This window comes from Chiloscyllium punctatum, chromosome 15, assembly GCF_047496795.1.
Source record: "Chiloscyllium punctatum isolate Juve2018m chromosome 15, sChiPun1.3, whole genome shotgun sequence".
Classification (NCBI taxonomy): domain Eukaryota; kingdom Metazoa; phylum Chordata; class Chondrichthyes; order Orectolobiformes; family Hemiscylliidae; genus Chiloscyllium; species Chiloscyllium punctatum.
In genome coordinates, this window is record NC_092753.1 from 42,297,325 (window position 1) to 42,318,032 (window position 20,708).

At 39.5% G+C, this 20,708-nt stretch overlaps 1 protein-coding gene across 1 annotated transcript in view; it reads right to left on the bottom strand.

Annotated features, from left to right (window-relative positions):
• pola1 (polymerase (DNA directed), alpha 1) overlaps positions 1-20,708 on the bottom strand; it is a 288,061-nt gene that overhangs the window by 238,741 nt on the left and 28,612 nt on the right. The window contains exons 9-14 of the mRNA XM_072585034.1: positions 12,633-12,774; positions 8,454-8,632; positions 4,223-4,335; positions 3,078-3,194; positions 2,918-2,992; positions 1,954-2,092 (exon numbers count right to left, since the gene is read on the bottom strand). Coding sequence (XP_072441135.1) covers positions 1,954-2,092; positions 2,918-2,992; positions 3,078-3,194; positions 4,223-4,335; positions 8,454-8,632; positions 12,633-12,774 — 765 coding nt within the window. The remainder of the gene's footprint in view (positions 1-1,953; positions 2,093-2,917; positions 2,993-3,077; positions 3,195-4,222; positions 4,336-8,453; positions 8,633-12,632; positions 12,775-20,708) is intronic.

The window sequence follows — 20,708 nt, forward strand, 5'->3', positions numbered from 1 at the left end:
CAAAATGGACCAATGGACTTCAATTATTATTGGCACCAAGCTACAAATGCCTATTGCTATTGTTACTTAGAACATGAAGGATGGAAAAGTGAAACAAATCTTCCAGTACAACTATGTCTAACCTCAAATAGAAAAAAAATCTGTCAAATCTTAGCAGAATGGCAATATTCCTCTGATAGTAGCCACACCACTTGGAGACACAAATATGGAGTAAATTCATTGCAAGTTACCCAAAGACTGGGTTACACCCTTAATAATAGGGAACAGATGAATACAATATGGTTTTGCTCATACTGGAACTGCTCGCAGAGAATCCTTCTTTCTGCAACTGACAAATTATTCATCATGCAGAGGAGGATGGCAATAGACGTGCCTCTTCAACTGGAAGACTAACAGCTTTAGAATGTATTTGTGGGGTCCTTTAGGAGTTACAAAGAACAAACACTCGTTCAAGAAATACAGTAAATGGTAAACAAAAAGGATTTTAGTTAGTATTAATTTAGGTCCATTTGCAATTTACGTGTTCCCAATGATGATACAACAAAAGAACTGCAGTACAGCAAAATGCTGAACCTATATTTATGTAATTATCTTAACAGAGCAATCAGAGACCATTTAGAATATCATAATAGTTCTAAAGACAAAGTTAAATGAGCTATAAGATGCTCCAGCTTTATTTTCAAATGCATAAATAATTTGCCAAGAAATATTATGTTTGGACCAACCTTTTTGTATGTGAATACAGAGAATTCAAATAATATCCAGAAAAAAATTGAAAGCACAACAATCAGAAGGTCCCAGGTTAATTTTTCTGTTAGGGTGGTCCCCATCACTTTGATCCATCCCGTAACCACTCCAATATCTGCTCCTTCTTTGACCATCTCACCTTGGTCCAGCTCCCTCACATCTTCTTGAAAATTCTTATTCCCTTACTCACCCTTCGAGCCCCACCTCAGATTTTGCACCAGTTTGACCATCCTTCCATCTCATCTTCTCCAATGTCACTGTCTACCTCAACTAAGTTTTGCCCAAGTATCTCTTCGTTTGGCTTTGTGCCCATCTTTAACTTATCATGTTTGTGAAGTGTCTTAAGTGGTGACAATAACCATGACATGTTTCCTTCCCGAGATGCTTAATTGAGCCACATGAATAGTCAAGCTTTGATGAATGACAGGGAACTGGATTTGAATTCTCTCAGTTTTACAGTTTGTGTAAGCTCCAGCCCAAAACTAGCAACTTCAAGATTAACTCTGCAGATTTCACTGTACTCTTGACTAAATTTTCCAACGTTTGAGCGTTCTTTGCAGTAAAATTGTGAATGCAGCCATTCAGGTGATAGTGTTGAAGAACTGAGATCCAGCATGGGTCTTATCAGGCTCACGTGTAGCAAAACGGAAATGCAAACTATAATTTTCACTGAGTCAGTCTTGGTGTACTTCAAATGAGGAGAAAATATCGGCCTGCATTGGCACTTAATGCCTTCCCTTTTCTCCCTGTTCAGCAGCGCATTCAAATCCATCCCGAGACTTGCTATCCATCTTTGAGGAATTCAATACAATAAGATAGTGATAGGTTGCGGCAATCTGGAATTAATACCCACTAAAATAGTTTAAACGTGAAAAAAAACTTTTTAAGAAGAGAGATTAAACCAAGTCCTCATCTGCCCCCTCAGGTGGATGTTCAAAGAATCAAGGCCATATTCAAAGAAGAGCCAATATCTAGGCCAAGTTATATCTCAAGCAAAATAACAGTTATGTGACCACTGTTGATTTTGCGAGCTTGATGCATAAATGGCTACCACATTTCCTCCACAGTGGCTACACTTAAAGACTGAGTGATGGACAGATGGTGAAGTGTTTATAATGCATTGAACTTATGAGAGGTACTGCAGAAAAGCAAAATTGTTCTTACCTAGCAAAAAATCATTTACAATAAAAAAAATAAAAATCTTACGTGGAGCCTTGACTTCCAGCCACCTTGGCCCCTTGATCTTCCTGTTCAGGAGCAAACGCTCAAGACTCGATGAATTAGTGCCAAACACTTGAGAAAAGGTTTCTCCTTTCAAATCAGAAGGAAGTGGAGGCAGATCAGCCTGTATCAAGAAATAACACCAAATACAAAAGTTTCATTTATTAGAATGACAACTTAAGACTGGATATTTCTGATGCAAACTTTTTAACACTCTACAAATATGAGTTTCTAAAGACTTTTTCATACTTGCTGCTAAACATTCAACTAAATGTTATGACTTTTGTATTTTTTATTACACAGAATTTACAGAAAAGTCTGTTTAGTTCTAAAGACTTCACTCACTCCACTTACGTAATCTAAACTTATCAACATATTGTTTCTCCCTCATTCTCCTCTAGCATCCCCCATATTCAATCTAAAATATAAATTAACATTGGGACTTGAGGTAATAATGTGTTCTTCATAGATTGCATGTACATCACAGCCTGCAGTTAGTATTCCTTAGCAGAATACACTATCCTTTCATAGATTAGATTACCTACAATGTGGAAACAGGCCCTTCGGTCCACACTGACCCTCCGAAGAGCAACCCACCCAGACCCATTCCCCTACACCTACGCGCGATTTAGCCTGGCCAATTCACCTAACCTGCACATCTTTGGACTGTGGGAGGAAACCAGAGCACCCGGAGGAAACCCACGCAGACACGGGGAGAATGTGCAAACTCCACACAGACAGTTGCCAGAGGCGGGAATTGAACCCAGGTCTCTGACGCTGTGAGGCAGCAGTGCTAAGCACTGTGCCACCCTTTCCTACAACAAAATTGCCATCAACAGAAATCACGAATGATCAGTTCAGATCACTTAAGACAAATGACTACATCCATGTTCTAGATATAAACTAGAGTGAGTTCTTTCAACTGATTTCAGTTCTGTCCTATACTTACTGCATAGCTGATTTCTAGGTATTCACACTTTTCAGGAACATCTGGAATTTCAAAAGCATACTTTCTCTCAACTTTCTGAAAAAAAATTAAAATAGTCTCATCAGTGAAGTCCTGGTGAACCACCGTTCATGAATCATTGGAATTAACACATTTAACTAACCTTTGATTTGAACTTCATTATTTTGTACTTTTCAGAAATCAGCTCATTAAATTCCTGATAAACATCCAGTATTGCTACAGGGGTATCAGTATCCTTGCCAGTTTTCAGATCAAATCGCTGAAAGCAATTCATAGTGAAAACGTCAATTTATCTTCAAAATATCTTAAAGTAATAAAAACATTTAAGGTTTAAAAAGTCACTACACATCTAATTTGATAACGTAATATTGTGCAATCTCAATGTAAGATGGAATATTGAAAGGACAAAAAAAAAATCCGGGGTTTCATAAAGCACCTAATTATACTCTCAAGATATTTCAAGCAATGGAATATTTCAGGCGTAAGCATAGCAGGCAATTTTCAAGCAGATGAACAACTCAATAATGTTTGTGACCAACATTTTGTCCCTCTTTTTCTTCCAATGGTGAGGACCACGAAACATTTTATGACATCACAAACAACTAGACAAAACCTTAGCATTAAATGTGATCCAAAAGAAGTCATCTCAGATGTACAACTCCTTCCTTATTGTGCCCATGTATAATCTGTGTTCAATGACAGTCAAGAGTGTGATGCTGGAAAAGCACACCAGGTCAGGCAGTAGCTGAGGAGCAGAAGAATAGACATTTCAGGCATAAGCCCTTCAACAGCCCTTCATTCCTGGTGAAGGGCTTGTGTCCAAAACGCCTACTCTCCTGCTCCTCGGATGCTGCCTGACATGCTGCGCTTTTCCAACACCACACTTTTCGACTCTGATCTCCAGCATCTGCAGTCCTCACTTTCTCCGTGTTCAGAAGAGATCATATAATTTAATCAATCAATTTCTTGAGGAGAATTTTAAACAGAATCTGAGGCAACGTCACAAAACCTGGAAATTAGAAGGTTTCATCACAAGCAAACAGGATGAGCTGGTAACCAAAACTTACATCCCAAGTTGGCAAACGGTTAAAATTTAAATATATTTTAAAAAGGTGTCCTACTCCAAGCAGTTGATTTATGATTGCACCAATTCAAAAGCCACCTTACAATCACCACAGTGAAAATAACAGACAGTACATATTATGAACATTAAATTGATAGTTTACAAAATTGAATAACATGTTCCATTACAAACAACTTTATAGCAGGATGAAAGCTATTGCGTACCGTTTCCCGTGGCAACAGGTATATTGTTCGTTGAATATTTTTCACAGCCACGCAGCAGCTGACATGTGTCTTTGCTGATTCAATCCACACTTTGCCAAAGAGATAGACAACTCCTAAGGAAAACTCAAAATGATCAGTTCCAAACAGAAACAAAAGGGGAAGCAATGGCCTACTGGTATTATCACTTGACCTTTAATCCAGAGATCAGAGTAGTGTTCTCGGGACCTGAGTTCAAATCCCATCACGGTAAATTATAGAATTTGAAGTCAATAAAAAAAAATTTGGAATTGAGAGTCTAATGATGACCTTGAAACCATTGACAATTGTCGGAAAAACCCATCTGGTTCATAAATGCGGTTTAGGTAAGGATGGCAGTTTTCTTCCCTAATCTGGCCCACATGTGAGTCCAGGCCCAGAGCGATGTAGTTGACTCTTTAATACCCTCTAGGCAATTAGGAATGGGCAATAAATGCTGGCATGGCCAGTAATGCCCACATCCCATGAATGAATTTTAAAAAATACAGCAATGGCCATTTTATTACATCTATGCAACAATACAAGACCAGAAACAAATGGTTTTTCGTTCCAAGCAATTCTGGTCCATTTCTTCAATCGTTAGGTAATAAGTTTTTATAATGTATAGGTTTACTCTTAAAATATAGAAAAAAGATCACTCAATGTCAATCTTTATTATGCACCCTTATCCAATCCCAGGCAAGACAGCAGTTGGAGGCCACATTAGGCTTCAGAAGAACATTACCTAAAGATTAAGCCGGGTGGGGGGGAGCTTGAATAGGTCCAAGAGAACGAAGTAGGAAAAAGGGATATACATAGCAGCATTATCAAGCTAAGACAGGACATGGGACTGACTATTCCTGGTTAGAAACTACTCAAGAATGACAAAATACAAAAGAAGAGTGCAGCTACGATGTTAGTAAGAATTCTATCACAGTCCTCTGTGCAAAGACTTGTTACAGATCCAAATCAAGACATGCATCTATCAGCAGGTACTCTAAAGAGCAATTAGGGATGGGCAGCCAATATTAGCTGCAACAGTAATGCTCAATCCCATGAAAGAATTGACAAAGAGAAGAACTGGTAAAGAAATGATGTAATTCTCAGGATTACAGACTACCAAGATAGGAGAGGTGAAATAGAGTGGATGATCTGCACATTGAGCAGTAAGATGACACTTTAGACCATAAGACACAGGAGCAGAACACAGGCCATTCAGCCCATCAAGTCTGCTCCACCAATCAATCATGGCTGATAAGTTTCTTAACCCAATTCTCCCACTTTCTCCCCTTAACCCTTGATCCCCGTGATACTCAAGAACCTATCTATCTCTGTTTTAAATACACTCAATAACTGGCCTCCACAGCCTTGTGTGGCAATGAATTCCATACATTTGCCACTCTGGCTGAAGAAGTTTCTCCTCATTTCTGTTCTATAAGGTCTTCCCTTTACTTTCAGGCTGTGCTCTCAGATCCTAGTCTCTCCTACCAATGGAAACATCTTCCCAACATCTACTCTGTTCAGGTCATTCAGTATTCTGAAAGTTTCAATTAGATCCCCCCTCATTCTTCTAAACTCCATTGAGTAGAAACTCAGAGTCCTAAAATGTTCCTCTTTTGTTAAGCTTTTCATTCCTGGGACCATTCTCCTGAACCTCTTTTGAACACGCTCCAGGGCCAGTACACCCTCCCTGAGATATGGAGCCCAAAACTGCCACACAATACTCAAAATATGGTCTGACCAGAGCCTTATAGAACCCCAGAAGTACATCCCTGCTTTTAGATTCAAGTCCTCTTGAAATGCCATCATTGCATTTGCCTTCCTAACTACTGACTCAACCTGCAAGTTTACCTTGAGAGAATACTGGACTGGAACTCCCAAATTTCTTTGTACTTCAGACTTCTGAATTTTCTCCCCATTTAGAAAATGGGGACTCTACTCTTCCTATCAAAGTACATGACCTCACACTTTCCCACATTGTACTCCATCTGCCACTTCTTTGCCCACTTTCATAATCTGTCCAAATCCTTCTACAGCCTCCCTGCCTCCTCAATGCTAACTGTCCATCCACCTATCTTTGTATCATCTGCAAACTTAGCCAGAATGCCCTCAGTTCCTTCATCTAGATCCTTAATGAATAAAGTGAAACATTGTGGTCCCAACACTGAGCCTTGCGGAACACCACTTGTCACTGGCTGCCACTCTGAGAAGGACCCTTTTATCCCCATTCTGGTTTCTGCCAGACAGCCCTTCTTCTATCCATGCTAGCACCTCGCCTCCGACACTATGGGTCATTATCTTAATCAGTAGTCTCCTGTGCGGCACTTTACAGAGTAATTTAAGTGTCCCAAATTAGAGTGAAATACATGCCAACAAAATAGAGATTTTGTTTTGGAATGAATTATGTCTACTTCCTAAATTAGAATTTTTCAAACCCATGAAGTGATGAAATGGTGTTTAGCTTAGAAGAGAGAAATCAGGTAGGATAACTAACTAAGGCGAGAGGGGCCGGACAAGGAGAATGAGTATGTTTAATGCAAGTACAATAGAAGATTGTAAAAAGGGAAAATATGATAAAAAGACATTGCTCAGCAAGATGGGAAGGAACTAAGTAACCGGTCAGAAAAGTCAGTGAATTGGACATTTGTACAGAACCTTCAAACTGGAGATGCAGAGAGCATAAAATAGATTTTTCTTAATAAAGAGGCAAGGAATGCAAAGGATAAAATTCTGCAAAGGTTATACTAAACAAACTGAGAAAAGAAATCCAAACAAATAATTATGGACAAACTTTGCAAAAAAATGATCAGCAATGCAGTAAAGATTAAAAACAAAATGAAAATTAAAAAGTTATTTAAAAAGAATTGGAAATGACATACAAAATATCTTGTTATTTTTCAAGTAAAATAATAAATTAAGAAGGAGAACAGGCTATTTGGATATAGAACTGGCTCAAAGGTAGAAGACAGAGGGTGGTAGTGGAGTGTTGTTTTTCAGACTGAAGGCCTGTAACCAGTGGAGTGCCATAAGATCGGTGCTAGGTCCTCTACTTTTTGTCATTTACATAAATGATTTGGATGCGAGCATAAGAGGTACAGTTAGTAAGTTTGCAGATGACACCAAAATTGGAGGTGTAGTGGACAGCAAAGAGGGTGACCTCAGATTACAACAGGATCTGGACCAGATGGGCCAATGGACTGAGAAGTGGCAGATGGAGTTTAATTCAGATAAATGCGAGGTGCTGCATTTTGGGAAAGCAAATCTTAGCAGGACTTATACACTTAATGGTAAGGTCCTAGGAAGTGTTGCTGAACAAAGAGACCTTGGAGTGCAGGTTCATAGCTCCTTGAAAGTGGAGTCACAGGTAGATAGGATAGTGAAGAAGGCGTTTGGTATGCTTTCCTTTATTGGTCAGAGTACTGAGTACAGGAGTTGGGAGGTCATGTTGCGGCTGTACAGGACATTGGTTAGGCCACTGTTGGAATATTGCGTGCAATTCTGGTCTCCTTCCTATCGGAAAGATGTTGTGAAACTTGAAAGGGTTCAGAAAAGATTTACAAAGATGTTGCCAGGGTTGGAGGATTTGAGCTACAGGGAAAGGCTGAACTGTTTTCCCTGGAGCGTCGGAGGCTGAGGGGTGACCTTATAGAAGTTTACAAAATTATGAGGGGCATGGATAGGATAAATAGACAAAGTCTTTTCCCTGGGGTCGGGAAGTCCAGAACTAGAGGGCAAAGGTTTAGGGTGAGAAGGAAAAGATATAAAAGAGACCTAAGGGGCAACTATTTCACACAGAGAGTGGTATGTATATGGAATGAGCTGCCAGAGGATGTGGTGGAAGCTGGTACAATTGCAACATTTAAGAGGCATTTGGATGGGTATATGAATAGGAAGGGTTTGGAGGGATGTGGGCGGGTGCTGGCAGGTGGGACTAGATTGGGTTGGGATATCTGATCGGCATAGATGGGTTGGACAGAAGGGTCTGTTTCCATGCTGTACATCTCTACGACTCTATGACCCTAAGAGATGCTAGAGTCGCCCAGAGTTGAAGAATGAATTCTAGTTGGGGGGGGGATAAAGGTTTGGTGGTAATTAATAAAATGCAATATATATCAATGGTAAATCGTTCATCATTGATGTCAGTATAACTTTAAGAATGATTACTCAGTATGTTAGGGTTTTTAAGTAAAATCTTTGATAAAAATGTTCATCTTACCTGGTTGATGATACTGGTCTTCATAAGCATCCACCCAGTAAAATCTGAATACCTGGTCGCCTTCTAAACCAGTAACTAATGGCAAACGACCTGCATCTACCTGCACGTCAACCACCACAGAATCACTTTCATTTTCATCCATAAGGTCCCAGCAAGAAGACTCAATGAAGTTTGAGTTCCTAAATAATAGGACAGAACTTTTAAAATATGCACAACATCTTCCTTTAAAAGCAAATGCAGATTGATGGGACATCAATGCATCATTTGAGAGAAGTAATTTGTACTATCATGCAGAAAGAGAGGTGAACACAGGTGCTGTCAACTTGGACTTGCAAAGATATCTAACAAGTTTACAGGAGATTACAAGTGAAAATGAAGTGTGATAACTTTGTAACATGGATTACTGGTAAAGAGGAGAGAGGGTGGGAGTGTGGATGAAGGGAATGTTGTCCGATTGGTAGGATGTGATGTCCTCCAGCAACCTGCTGTGGGGGCCTCAGCTTTTCATTATATGAATTATTAAGTTGATGAAGGAATAGAGAATTTTATATCCTGCTCATCTTAGATGGCGCTAAATTAGAAGGCACAGCAGTTTGTGCAGATAGAACAGGAAATTCAAAAGGGATATCAGACTGACCATGTAACTGGCACAAATTAGGAGGGATTGAATTTAATTTGGAAAAGAGAAACATTAAGATCCTGAAAGGATAAATCATAATATTTTCTTCATGGATGGCATGGGAAGGAATAATGGGATTTAGGTGATAATATACTCAAATGTTTATAAGCAGGTCCACAGGTACAATAAGTAAAGAGACTGAGGGAATGTCTGCCCATCAGCGATTAGAACAAAGTAGGAAGTAAACATAATTGTATGTTATAAACAGCCTCGACTTTATCATAACTGAAAAACTGTATTTTGTGCCAAATGCAAAGATTACAGAAAAATTGAAGGCCTTGTCAGGAACACAGCAAACATTTCGCAGAATAAGAACCAGGACTCAGAGGGTTGAATTATGTGGACAGATTTGGCTGCTATTCCCTTGAGGCTAGTCAAATGAGAGTGTTGGGATGAGATTTCTTTTCTCGCAATAATTAATAGGTTTGACTTAATTAAGCAATTGAATTTTATTCTGCTTGATTGGGATTATTAGAGTCATAGTCATATAGTCATAGAAATGCAGAGCATGGAAACAACTCGTCCATGCCAACCAGAAATCCCAACGTAATCTCGTTCCATTTGCCACCACTTGGCCCGTATCCTTCTCAACCCTTCCTATTCATATACCCATCCAGATGCCTTTTAAATGTTGTCATTGAACCGGCCTCTATGACTTCCTCTGGCAGCTCATACACGCACCACCTTCTGCATGAAAAAATTGTCCCGTAGGTCCCTTTTATATCTTTCCCCTGTCACCCTGAACCAATGCCCTCTAGTTCTGGACTCCCCCAGCCCAGGGAAAAGACCTTGTCTATTTATCCTATCCATGCCCCTCTTCTCAGGGTCCGACGCTCCAGGGAAAACAACCCCAGCCTATCCAGCCTCTCCCTATGACTCAATTCTTAAAACACTTTCTAAAAAGGAACAAAGTCAAATTCAGCCTAGTGAAAAGGAGGCTTCTGGGGTTATGTCTCCTATTAGAGTTCAAACTAACAAAGGAGTACATGCTTTTGAGGTGCATGTAACATTTACTCAGGACACAGTTCTGTATATTTTTAATTAGTTTCATTTTGTAACTTGATACTATGTAACAGGTCTATGTATATTAATTTTATATAGTTTATTTGAGCTTTAATGTATTTTGGGCATCGAAGGTTATTGTGGAATCACATATGTTTTGTAGTTAAAGATTTTAGAGAATAATTTGATGCATCAATTGGGACATTTATGCATTATAGTTAAGGACTAGAAGGTGACACATTTACCCTAAGCAGACTGAAATTATTCTACCATTGCTAACATATCATGGTAGAGATTTACTGTGGACTAGAACTTCACTTGGAACAAATGGTCTGTGGACTAGTGACCAGTTATAAATGACAAAGGCCATCTGACTATCAATACAATATGATTGGTTCTCAGATATGTGAGCAGCTTGGAGCTGTGCAGAAGTCAGAGAGAGAAGCCTTTAGGCCTCCACCAGCTCAGGAGTTATCTCTGCTCTCTGGAGTAAAAGTGCTGTCAAACCTGAAGAAAATCAGTTATCTTTTCTGCAGGCTGTGACTCTTAACTAATAAGTCAGAGATCTTTATGTAAGTGTCAGCCAGCTATCCTTTGACACTTGCAAGCTAGTGACAACCTACAGAGAAAGTAGACCAAGAAGCAGCATTGTGACCAGCAGAAGAATCATCTCAACAACTCTGAACAGGTTCCACTGGACTGCATTTCTAGGCTTTTCCTCTGCCCATAACAGTTGTGTTTTTACTTAGTGTGTGAAAGGGGGAGTTTATAAAGGGGATGTGAGTTTTAACTAAGAGAGTTCTATGCCAATAGTTTATAATAATTTACCTGTAGCTACAGTCTAACTACTTGGGATAAATATTGTCCTTAGGTACAGAAACCTAGTCCATGTATTTTTTTTTGTCAAGCTAGGTCTAAAGAACAGGTAAATTGGAGAATTTTTCATACTTCTAAAAAACCTTTAAATGTTTATAACAATTCCAGAGCTATGATTTTAAAAGGGTATTTCAGTGTCAAATAATTAATCAGGATTTAATAGGAAATGATGTCACTAAAATGACTATCTCTTTTAAAGAAACCAACTCAAGAAATGGATCCATGCTGTTTAGCCAATCCAATACTGACCGTAAACTTTGCAGTAATAAGCTAATTCAAGTTCAGGATGTCTAATCCTTCACAGGGGTCAACTGAGCAGAATTTAATAAGTGGTGACTCTTAGTGTCTGAATGCATGAGAAGGAGGATTGTTGTCATCACAAGAGCCTTCTGTCAACCAGTATCGCAAACTAGTATCCCAAAATGAAAAAAAACACTGCTTTTATTAAGAATTTTTTCTCTTGTACTCATTTTGATCAATTTAATAAACTCCATAAAAATTCTGCAAAACATAATTGTAGCTGGAATGGATCTTGTGACTGGTCAAGATTAGTAAACTTTTATATTGATTCTTGCAAACTCAAATTAATTGTAATTGACTGAGGCTTTACAAATTGAAGTGAACTTCAGTCTTAAAAGAGGTGATCTAATTGATGCCTTTAAATTATAAAAAGAGTAAACGTGGAGAAGTTAGGGGAAGCTGGAACAAGAGGGCATGATTTCATGGAGTGAAATTATGAAACATGATCCACAGAAACCTGGATCACTGTAAGATACTGAAATTTTCAAAATTCAGATTGATTTTTATTGTACAAGGATGTCAAATTACATACAGTGAAAACACTTCAGGAGGCATAAACATATTTAAGTAAACATACATCAAGGCTTCATCAGTACTCTAGCAATACAGAATCTAGAAATTCTCAGCTAAAAAGAGGTGTATGCTACTTTACAGGCATCGCCAAGAGCAAGGAATGTTTTGTCATGAACATCTGTTGGGTATTTTTGTGATCAACAAGAAGAATGGCAGGAAGATGAGAGGCTGAGCCCAGCAGTAACAGCTGCTGCAAGAGAACAGGAGAGAAGGCAAAGTGGTCTCCTTCCTCTTGTGGATGCAGGACACCTATCCTTCTTTAGATCTCCTCAAGAACTTTCAGTACCAGGTCTGAGAACCCACCTGCCCAATATCGTGATCTACATCATCCTGAAACCTATTAATGCTATGAAGCATAGCAGTACAAGTGTGTGTGGAGCCCACACATGCTCAGCAATGTTCCCTCTAATGTCTCTCTGCACCCACCACATTTCACTGAGAGTCCTGCATGGTTGTACATATCTTAAAGGGAGCTTTGGCAGGCTGTTCGCTCCTTCTACAATTATTTCCAGTTTGCTGCATGGCTTCGCACCCACAGTTCAATGGAATGATCCACAAAAGATTTGTTCTAACTGGTACGTGAGTGCTAAACCTACAGGGACCTGGCTTCAGTGACTCCAGCAGAGTTGCCTACTGAATGCAGACTTTCAGATGTTTTAAGACACAGCTTATAGTTAATGCCGGTTTCATCCTATCACCACAATATTTTATTGTCATCCTCAAAATGAGATTGACACCAATCATCTTACATGAATGATTTGTCTTTGTCCTCTGGTTCTATCACTCTGATGTTTTGTTCAGGTTCCATCTCTACTTTCATAGTGGCAGCAGACTCTGTTTCCATGGGCTCATCAAAGTCTTCATTATTGAACTCCATTACATAGGGCTCATCTACAAATCAAAAGGCACAACTTTAAACAAACAAGAACTTGAATAATACCAATGATGGAGCTATCATATTTAACAAAAGAGTTCTCTAATCATGTTTCCCTGTTTTACTTCCTCCATACATTGTCAGAATTAGAGTATTTCCAGCATTTTCTGTTTAATTTGAGATCTCCAGAATCTGCAATACTTTAAGAACATAGAAATTACTTTTGTTGAGAGATTTAAAAAAACGCCTTAAATGTCTGCCAATGCTTAATCATCATCTTAGTTTTTAACCTATTTCCCCAGTCACTGTAGCTAACCCTATCTTCATACTTTAGTCATTACCTTGACCTAAGGTTAAGGCATTCATTCAAACTTCAAAATTGAATATGGAATTCTATCAAATTACAATCACTCTTTCCAAGACTTCACTAATTAATCATTAACTAATTCTGTCTCTGTGAAATGAAAAACTATCCTGAATGCCCTTTTTGAAATTTACCTGTATGGGTATCTTTGCCAATTTGATTCATCCAATCTATATGAAGATTTAAATGAATAACAATTATTGCAGTGTCTTTTCCATAAACACCCATTATTTCTGTTTTAAAAAGCCTAAATCGCTTCCAACAATGGCTTATTTCCTTGGCTATTTCTCATCACTATTCAGACTGATTCTGATCCTTTCAGCCAAGATCGTTTCTCATTAGTGTTCTAAACTCGTCTTTATTAGCAGGGGTTAACATACTTCCTTTTATCTGCCTTCCCTTTATCTGAAATGTAAATACTCTTGCATATTCAGTTTCTAGTCTTGGTATGTTTGCAATCACATCTCACTGATGATCATCAAATCATACGCATTTATTTCTATTTGTGCTCTCAATTAATTTATCTTCTTACGAATGCTATGTGAATTCAGACAAAGATCCACTAATCCTGCCCTTTTACCAATTTTCCAAACTCCAACCCTGTGCCCCGCTGCACTCTTCTGTTTGTGCAGTCTGTCCCCTGCTGTCACACTCCTATTACCATATTGTCCATATTGCTACCTTGTAATTCTATCTTATCCTTTCTCCTCACCTTGCTAAATTTCAGGGCCCCTGAACTCTTCCATCCATTACACAGTGCCCACACAGCACATCAAGTACGACTATTTAATGTCAAGTCTGTTCAATAGTCCAAATTATTTGCCTTGCCAAGAGACTGGTCTAAGCACAGTTCAAGTGAAGATCATCCTATCATACAAGTATAGCTCCCTCTGTCCAGCATGCCAGTGACCGTAAACAAAAATCCATTTCTCCCACATCAATCTTCGAGGCACATACTCAGTTCTCTGATGTTATTTACTGTATCCTAATTTGCCTCTGGCTCAGAAAGCAGTTTAGGCATTATTATCTTATACTCCCTTAGGAGAACCTTTGTTTAGTCCTACCCATGTTACTGGTATCAATTTGGCCCATAACAACGGGATTCTTCCCCTCCCACTCCAAGTTCCTCCATCCCAAAATGATGCCTTAATGATGTCAGCAGCCAATAATATAGTTCTTGGGACTTGTGCACCTGGTTGCGAAGAACTATATCTGTCCCCAAATTATAGTCTTTGACGACACCACACATTCCAACTTGAATGGCTCCTTGCACTGTGGTATTATGCTCAGTTTAATTATCCTGTCCAGATAACCTCCAAGAATATGAACTTGCTTAAACTAGTGGAGTGGCTGCGATTCCATTAGTGCTCCCTTCTGGGATCACTACATCTGCCATTCAATGCTTCATATTCATACTTTCCCGCTCTGACCTCTGACCAAACTAAAGTTTTTAAAGGGGTTTGATTTCTTCCTGGACCAAGTAACTCGCAACCTCCCTGATGCAGCGCACTGTCTTAAACTCAGATACCAGCACATCAACTCTGTGCCAAACTTCCCCTAGCCACAGACACATGCTCCTCCATTAATCTTTCAAAAGCATTTCCTTTAAAATTCAGGGATGTGATGATTCAGTGTCACGTGCAGCTGAAAGTTCATGGGCAACAAGCACTGGACTTTCCCTGCCACTGAAGCTGCATTGACTAAACTTAGTAACTACACAGAGATATCAAAAGGTTAGTACTCCACAAGGGAGGAAAGGTATGCAAGATTCTGTGCCATAGACCCACAAAATAGGCTTAGCATGCAGTGGCACCAGCAGACCTCTTAAAATCTACTATCCAGCTCTGAGTGGGAATGGATCCCCAACACAAGGCTGCTTCTCTGTCTAATGAACACGCCAGGCAAAACATAGGATACAGAGCAGAAAATGTGTTGCTGGAAAAGCGCAGCAGGTCAGGCAGCATCCAAGGAGCAGGAGAATCGACGTTTCGGGCATAAGCCCTTCTTCAGGCTTATGCCCGAAACGTCGATTCTCCTGCTCCTTGGATGCTGCCTGACCTGCTGCGCTTTTCCAGCAACACATTTTCAGCTCTGATCTCCAGCATCTGCAGTCCTCACTTTGTCCTCCTAAAACATAGGATACGTTGTGTTAAACAACAGAAGCTGCTCTTATGTGATGAATAATGGGATGTTTATGCTGCAGCGCATTATCTATCTGACATTAGAGATGAAACTTTTAGGGTAGGGAATAGAAGTTGCACTTTGGTGAAACAGCACTAGCAAATTGATCCAAATAAAAACTAAAAGAAGTGCGGATGCTATAAACCAGAAACAAAAACAGAAGTTGCTGGAAAGGCTCAGCAGGTCTGGCAGCATCTGTGAAAAGAAATTCAAGTTAGCATTTTGGTCCAGTTCTGAGGAAGGGTCCATGGACCTGAAATGATAACTTTGATTTCTCTTCACAGATGCTGCCAGACCCGCTGCGTTTTTCCAGCAACTTTAGTTTTTGTTTTTGAAGTTGATCCAAAGACAGTTCATCTCTTTTTCCTGGATTCTGTGCCTCTTTCAGTGCTACAGTGGATGAGTGACAAAGGACCTGGAAGACTGAAACCCTAGTTCCCAAAATTGAACAATTGTCTGCTCCATTTCATGGAGCTTGGTGTAATAGTTGAAAAGACCTGGAACTAGGTCATCAATAGCCAGAGCATGACCCTGAAAAAAACTGGTAAAATAATAGACAATATAACAATACTCAGCCACAGAAGATAAACGTCGAGCTTTTGTGACAGTTAATAAAAAGAAATGGGATCCGTTGTGCTTGCCATCATTACTCGTCTAAAACTGAAAGCAGCTTTTGGAATTTGTACGTGCACAGTTAAACACAGAAATCTCGAAGCTATTGCCAGTAATTCAATATTTCTCTACGTGGAATGGATACCAGTCAGGAATCAATGCACTCTCAGCAACAGCAAATTACCCAGTCTCAGTTCTCTCACATTTTCCCTGCAGTCTTGTAAGTTTTTTCTAGTCAGATCCTTAAGTTAAAATAAAGTCCCAAAGGACAGATCCAGGACAGAAAAGGCAGCTTGGGAAATTTGGCACATCCATAAGGACCCTCACCAACTTTCACAGATGCACCATTGAAATGATTCTATCCAGTTGCATAATGGCCTAAATAAGGCAACTGCTCTGCCCAGGCCCATGAGAAACTACAGAAGGTTGTGAGCACAGTCCAGACCATCACGGAAGCCAACCTCCCATCCAATATCAAAGATACCTCGCACCCCGGTAATGTCCTCTTACAACTTATTCCATCAGGAAGATATGCAGAAGCTTGAGCAGCTTCTTCCCTGCTGGACCTCACTTCAAATAATGTTGATTTTGCTCCTACGCAGCTATAACCTTGTATACCTCGCTCTGAGCACCCTATGATCTGTATATCCTTGTTTGCTATGATCTGCCTGTACTGACGCAAAACAAAGCTTTTCACTTTACATAAGTACATCTGACTACAATAAACCAAATCAAGCATCTGTGATTAACTAGAATGGTTAAAGAATAGTATCAAACTAAAAGAAAAAATATAACTGTACAAAGACAAGTGCAAAGTCAGAAGATTGAACTGGATATAAAAAATACTGTCAAGAATGACTAAAATATTAACAAGGAGAGAAAAATCAAAGCACAAGAGAAAGCTAGCCAGAAACACAGTTTTTAATTTTAAAAAAAAGAGTAATTAACAAAAGCGAGTTTTGGTCCTATATAAAGTCAGTCTGAAAAACCAATAATGGAAAGAATATTGAATGAAAAATAAAAATGAACAGTTATCATACATCAGTATTTACTATAGAAGATACAGTAATTGTTCAAAAGCAACAGTAATCATAAAATGGAAAGGAAGGAGAAACTCAGGAAAAGCACAACCACCAGAGAAATGGTACAACAAAAACTGCTAGGGATGTGGGCTAGCAAGTGCTTGGATTCTGATGAACTTAATCCTTAGGTCTTAAAAGAGGTAGGTAGTGAGAAAGTTAACACATTTCCCTCAATTTTCAAGAACTCGATTGATTTTAGGGCAGTGTTATTACACTGGAAAGTGTGGCGCTGGAAGATCATAACAGGTCAGGCAGCATCCAAGAAGCAGGAGAATCAACTTTTTGGGCATAGGCCCTTCATCAGGCATGTTGGAGAGTTTGGGGTGGGGGGAGCGGTGGTTTGAAGAGGGCTGAGAGATAAATAAGGGGTGTGGGTGGGGCTGGAGGATATGTAGCTGGGAAAGTGAAAGGTGGATGCAGGTGGAGGGTGCTTGTAATAGTTTAGTGTGAAGGGTGGAGCGGATATTGGGAAGGAAGGAGGATAGGTTGGACAGATCAAGAGGGTGGTGCTGAGTTGGAGGGTTGGATCTGGGATGAGGTGACGGAAGGGGAGATTTGGAAACTAGCGAAGTCTCCTACCATCAATCCATATCCCTCTAAACTGTTCCTATTCAGGTACCTGTCCAAACATCTGTCCAACATATTACATCCTTCCCCTCTCACCTTAACCTATGGTCTTTAGCTTTGGACTCCCCTAGCGTGGGAAAAAGACCTTGGTTATTCACCTTATCCATGCTTGCAATGATTTTATAAACCTCAAGAAGGTCACCCATCAGCCTCCTGGGCTCCAGGAACAAAGTCCTAACTTATCTAGTCTCCCCCTATAACTTAAACCTCCCAGCCTTGGTAACATTCTTATAAATCGTTTTTGCACCTTTTCCAGCTTAATTACGTTCTTCCCATAGGAAGACTACCAGAAATGTATGCATTATTTCAAATGTGGCCTTATCAATGTCTTGTACAGCTGTAACACGACGGCCCAACTCCTGTACTCAATGCTCCGACCGATGAAGGCAAGCTTTCCATACCCTTCCTCACTCCCTGTCTACCTGTGACAAGGAACTATGTACCTGCATCCATCAATCTCTCTCTTCGACAAAACTCCTTGGCCCTATCATTAATTATGCAAGTCCTATCCTGGTTTGTCTTATTAAAATGCAACACCTCGCATTTATTGGAATTAAACCCCATCTGCCATTCCTCAGCCCACTGGCCCAGTTGATCAAGATCCTCGATAACATTCTTCACTCGCCACTATATATTTCCAATCAAATTGTATTATTTTACTGCATTAACTCTTATCTGTCACCTTACGACCTATTCAACGAGCCGATGTCCCTCGAGTTTGTCACTAACACCCTCATGGTTCACAATACTTCCAAATGTATGTCATTTCCAAACTTTCAAATTGTGCTCTGCACACCAAAGATAAGGTCATCGACATACATCCAGAAAAGCAATAGTTCCAACATTGATCCTCAGAACTCCACATATATCTTTCTCCCATCTACAAAACAAATTAATGTTCACCACTGAATTCACTTTGCATCCACACTGCCTCTGTTCTTTTTATTCCATTAACTTCAAGCCGACTATGTGGCACTTAATCAAATACCTTCTGGAAGTCCATGTACACCACACCAACTACATTAATCCTTAATTAATTAGAAAATCACTGAACTGAGCAAACTTGTCCTTTAAGTTATTCATCTCAATTCCAAAAGCCCCTAAAAAGTTTACACTTTGAAGAATGTTATGTAACTGATTTTTTTCAAATGTTCATTAGATTCATAATTTCTGAAAACCCTTCAACCTTGAGAAACTATTTTTATACCCAGAATGCCATATTTCTCCATTTTGAAGAAAAATATGTGATAATTCAAACATTATTACTGTGCGTACAATTCATTGATATTAAATGATATTAAAAAGTGAAGGTAGGTCCCTGCATTTACTCCCTGATTGGCTGTGAGAATATTTTAATATGATTGGTTGCTTATCCCCATGATGACTTCACGTTGCCAGAAATCTAAGAGATCCTCTTGGTCTGGTGCTAGATTCAAGCTAACTTTGGGAAATGGGAAACCCCTGCCATAAAGATTGCTAAATCTCTAAGTACAGCTCTGTTTGCGCTTAGTGGCAGGTAATGTTGTTTAGTCGTTAATAAAAAACAGCCCTTCAGCAACAATATTTGGCTGGGTAAGAACATAGGCATGAACCAAAGAGCTACTACCTAGGTCCCCCGTGTTAAAGAAGGGTGGAGATATGTACTAATAATTTTGACATGATTACACCTGCAAACTGCACAATGTGACATTCACATTTCCTGACTCTGCTTATCCACTTCTCCTTGACAACTGTAAAACTCAGTTCCAAAGTGATTCCTAAATTAGCAATCACAATGCTCTATTTGTGTGATGTGCTACAAAAAGGGGCGCTTCTTAAATTAGTTTACATCAATATTTTCATCTAATTATACAACATTGACCTTTTCTCACAGTGTAATTAGAAGTCCTACAACAAGCAATACATTCCCTAAGCTTTATTCTACCACCACCTAGTGGCCAATGAACGACAAAAATAGGTACATGTGTCAAACTTCACAAAAAACACATTCTCTGCTTTTCTCTCCTGCTATCAGGCAACTCAGAACAACACTGAAGGTCAAGGAAATTATTTACCACATTCCTCTTTATTTGGAATCCAGTTCAACTGTCATCCCTCCTCCCATCACCCAACCCACCTTCCTGCACAATGCATTTTTAAAAATTTATACTACAAATAGCTATTTCATTGACAGTTAATGAACCAACTTTACAATATTATCTAATAACCGAAGTGAAAAGCGCAGCACAAGCATAGTGTGGGATCCTGCTCAAACTCCTCCCAAGATTCAAATCAACCCGACTATGTTCAGCCAATCTGGTTCATTCAATGGGATTTTAAGGAGAATTAAACAGAGACCTGATAATGCACCGACTGGAGAGCTTAAGCCATAACAACCAGCGTAGTTGCTCCCCAGCCAAAATGTGCCAGTACATCTATTACACTGATATCTATCTCACAATATGGATGGGTGTCATGGTAGGTCCTATGCACATAAATTATATATGGCTACTTTGGATAATTATCATGCCAGTTTTAGAGCTTCCTCGAAAACCATCAGTAAAATGACGGAAAGAGTCAACCCTGACACCTACCCACAGACACAATCTTCAGGAGCAAAGTTGTAAATCTGATCATAGCCTTGATTTAAACATGGGGAAGAAAAATCTTAATTTGCCTGAAGAGATGCAACTTTGAATCAGACGCCATGAGTCTTACCAACATGGAGGTCAAAAGAATTGGCTAGAGTCAAACTCAACAAAAAGGATGATGTTTGTGGCTGCTTCAGCCATACAGCCTTACTGCAAGAGATCCACAAGACAAACATTTGTAACTGCATCAATGACTTTCTCTCAATTACAGGCACAAAAGAAAGGCCCGACAAATGCAGCATTCAGTTCCATTTGCAACTCCTCAGAAATGTGCTGGCTTACAGCTCGAATGGCAAAAATCAGCTGCAATCTGACATGGTCTGCTAACATTTATACATGTAAACTCAAAGTAAGGGCTTCTCACTCATAATTACCATTAACAAGAGAAAATCTAACCATTTCTCCTCGCCCTTCACCAGCCAGCGTCACCTTAGGTAGCAGCAGTTCATGCAATC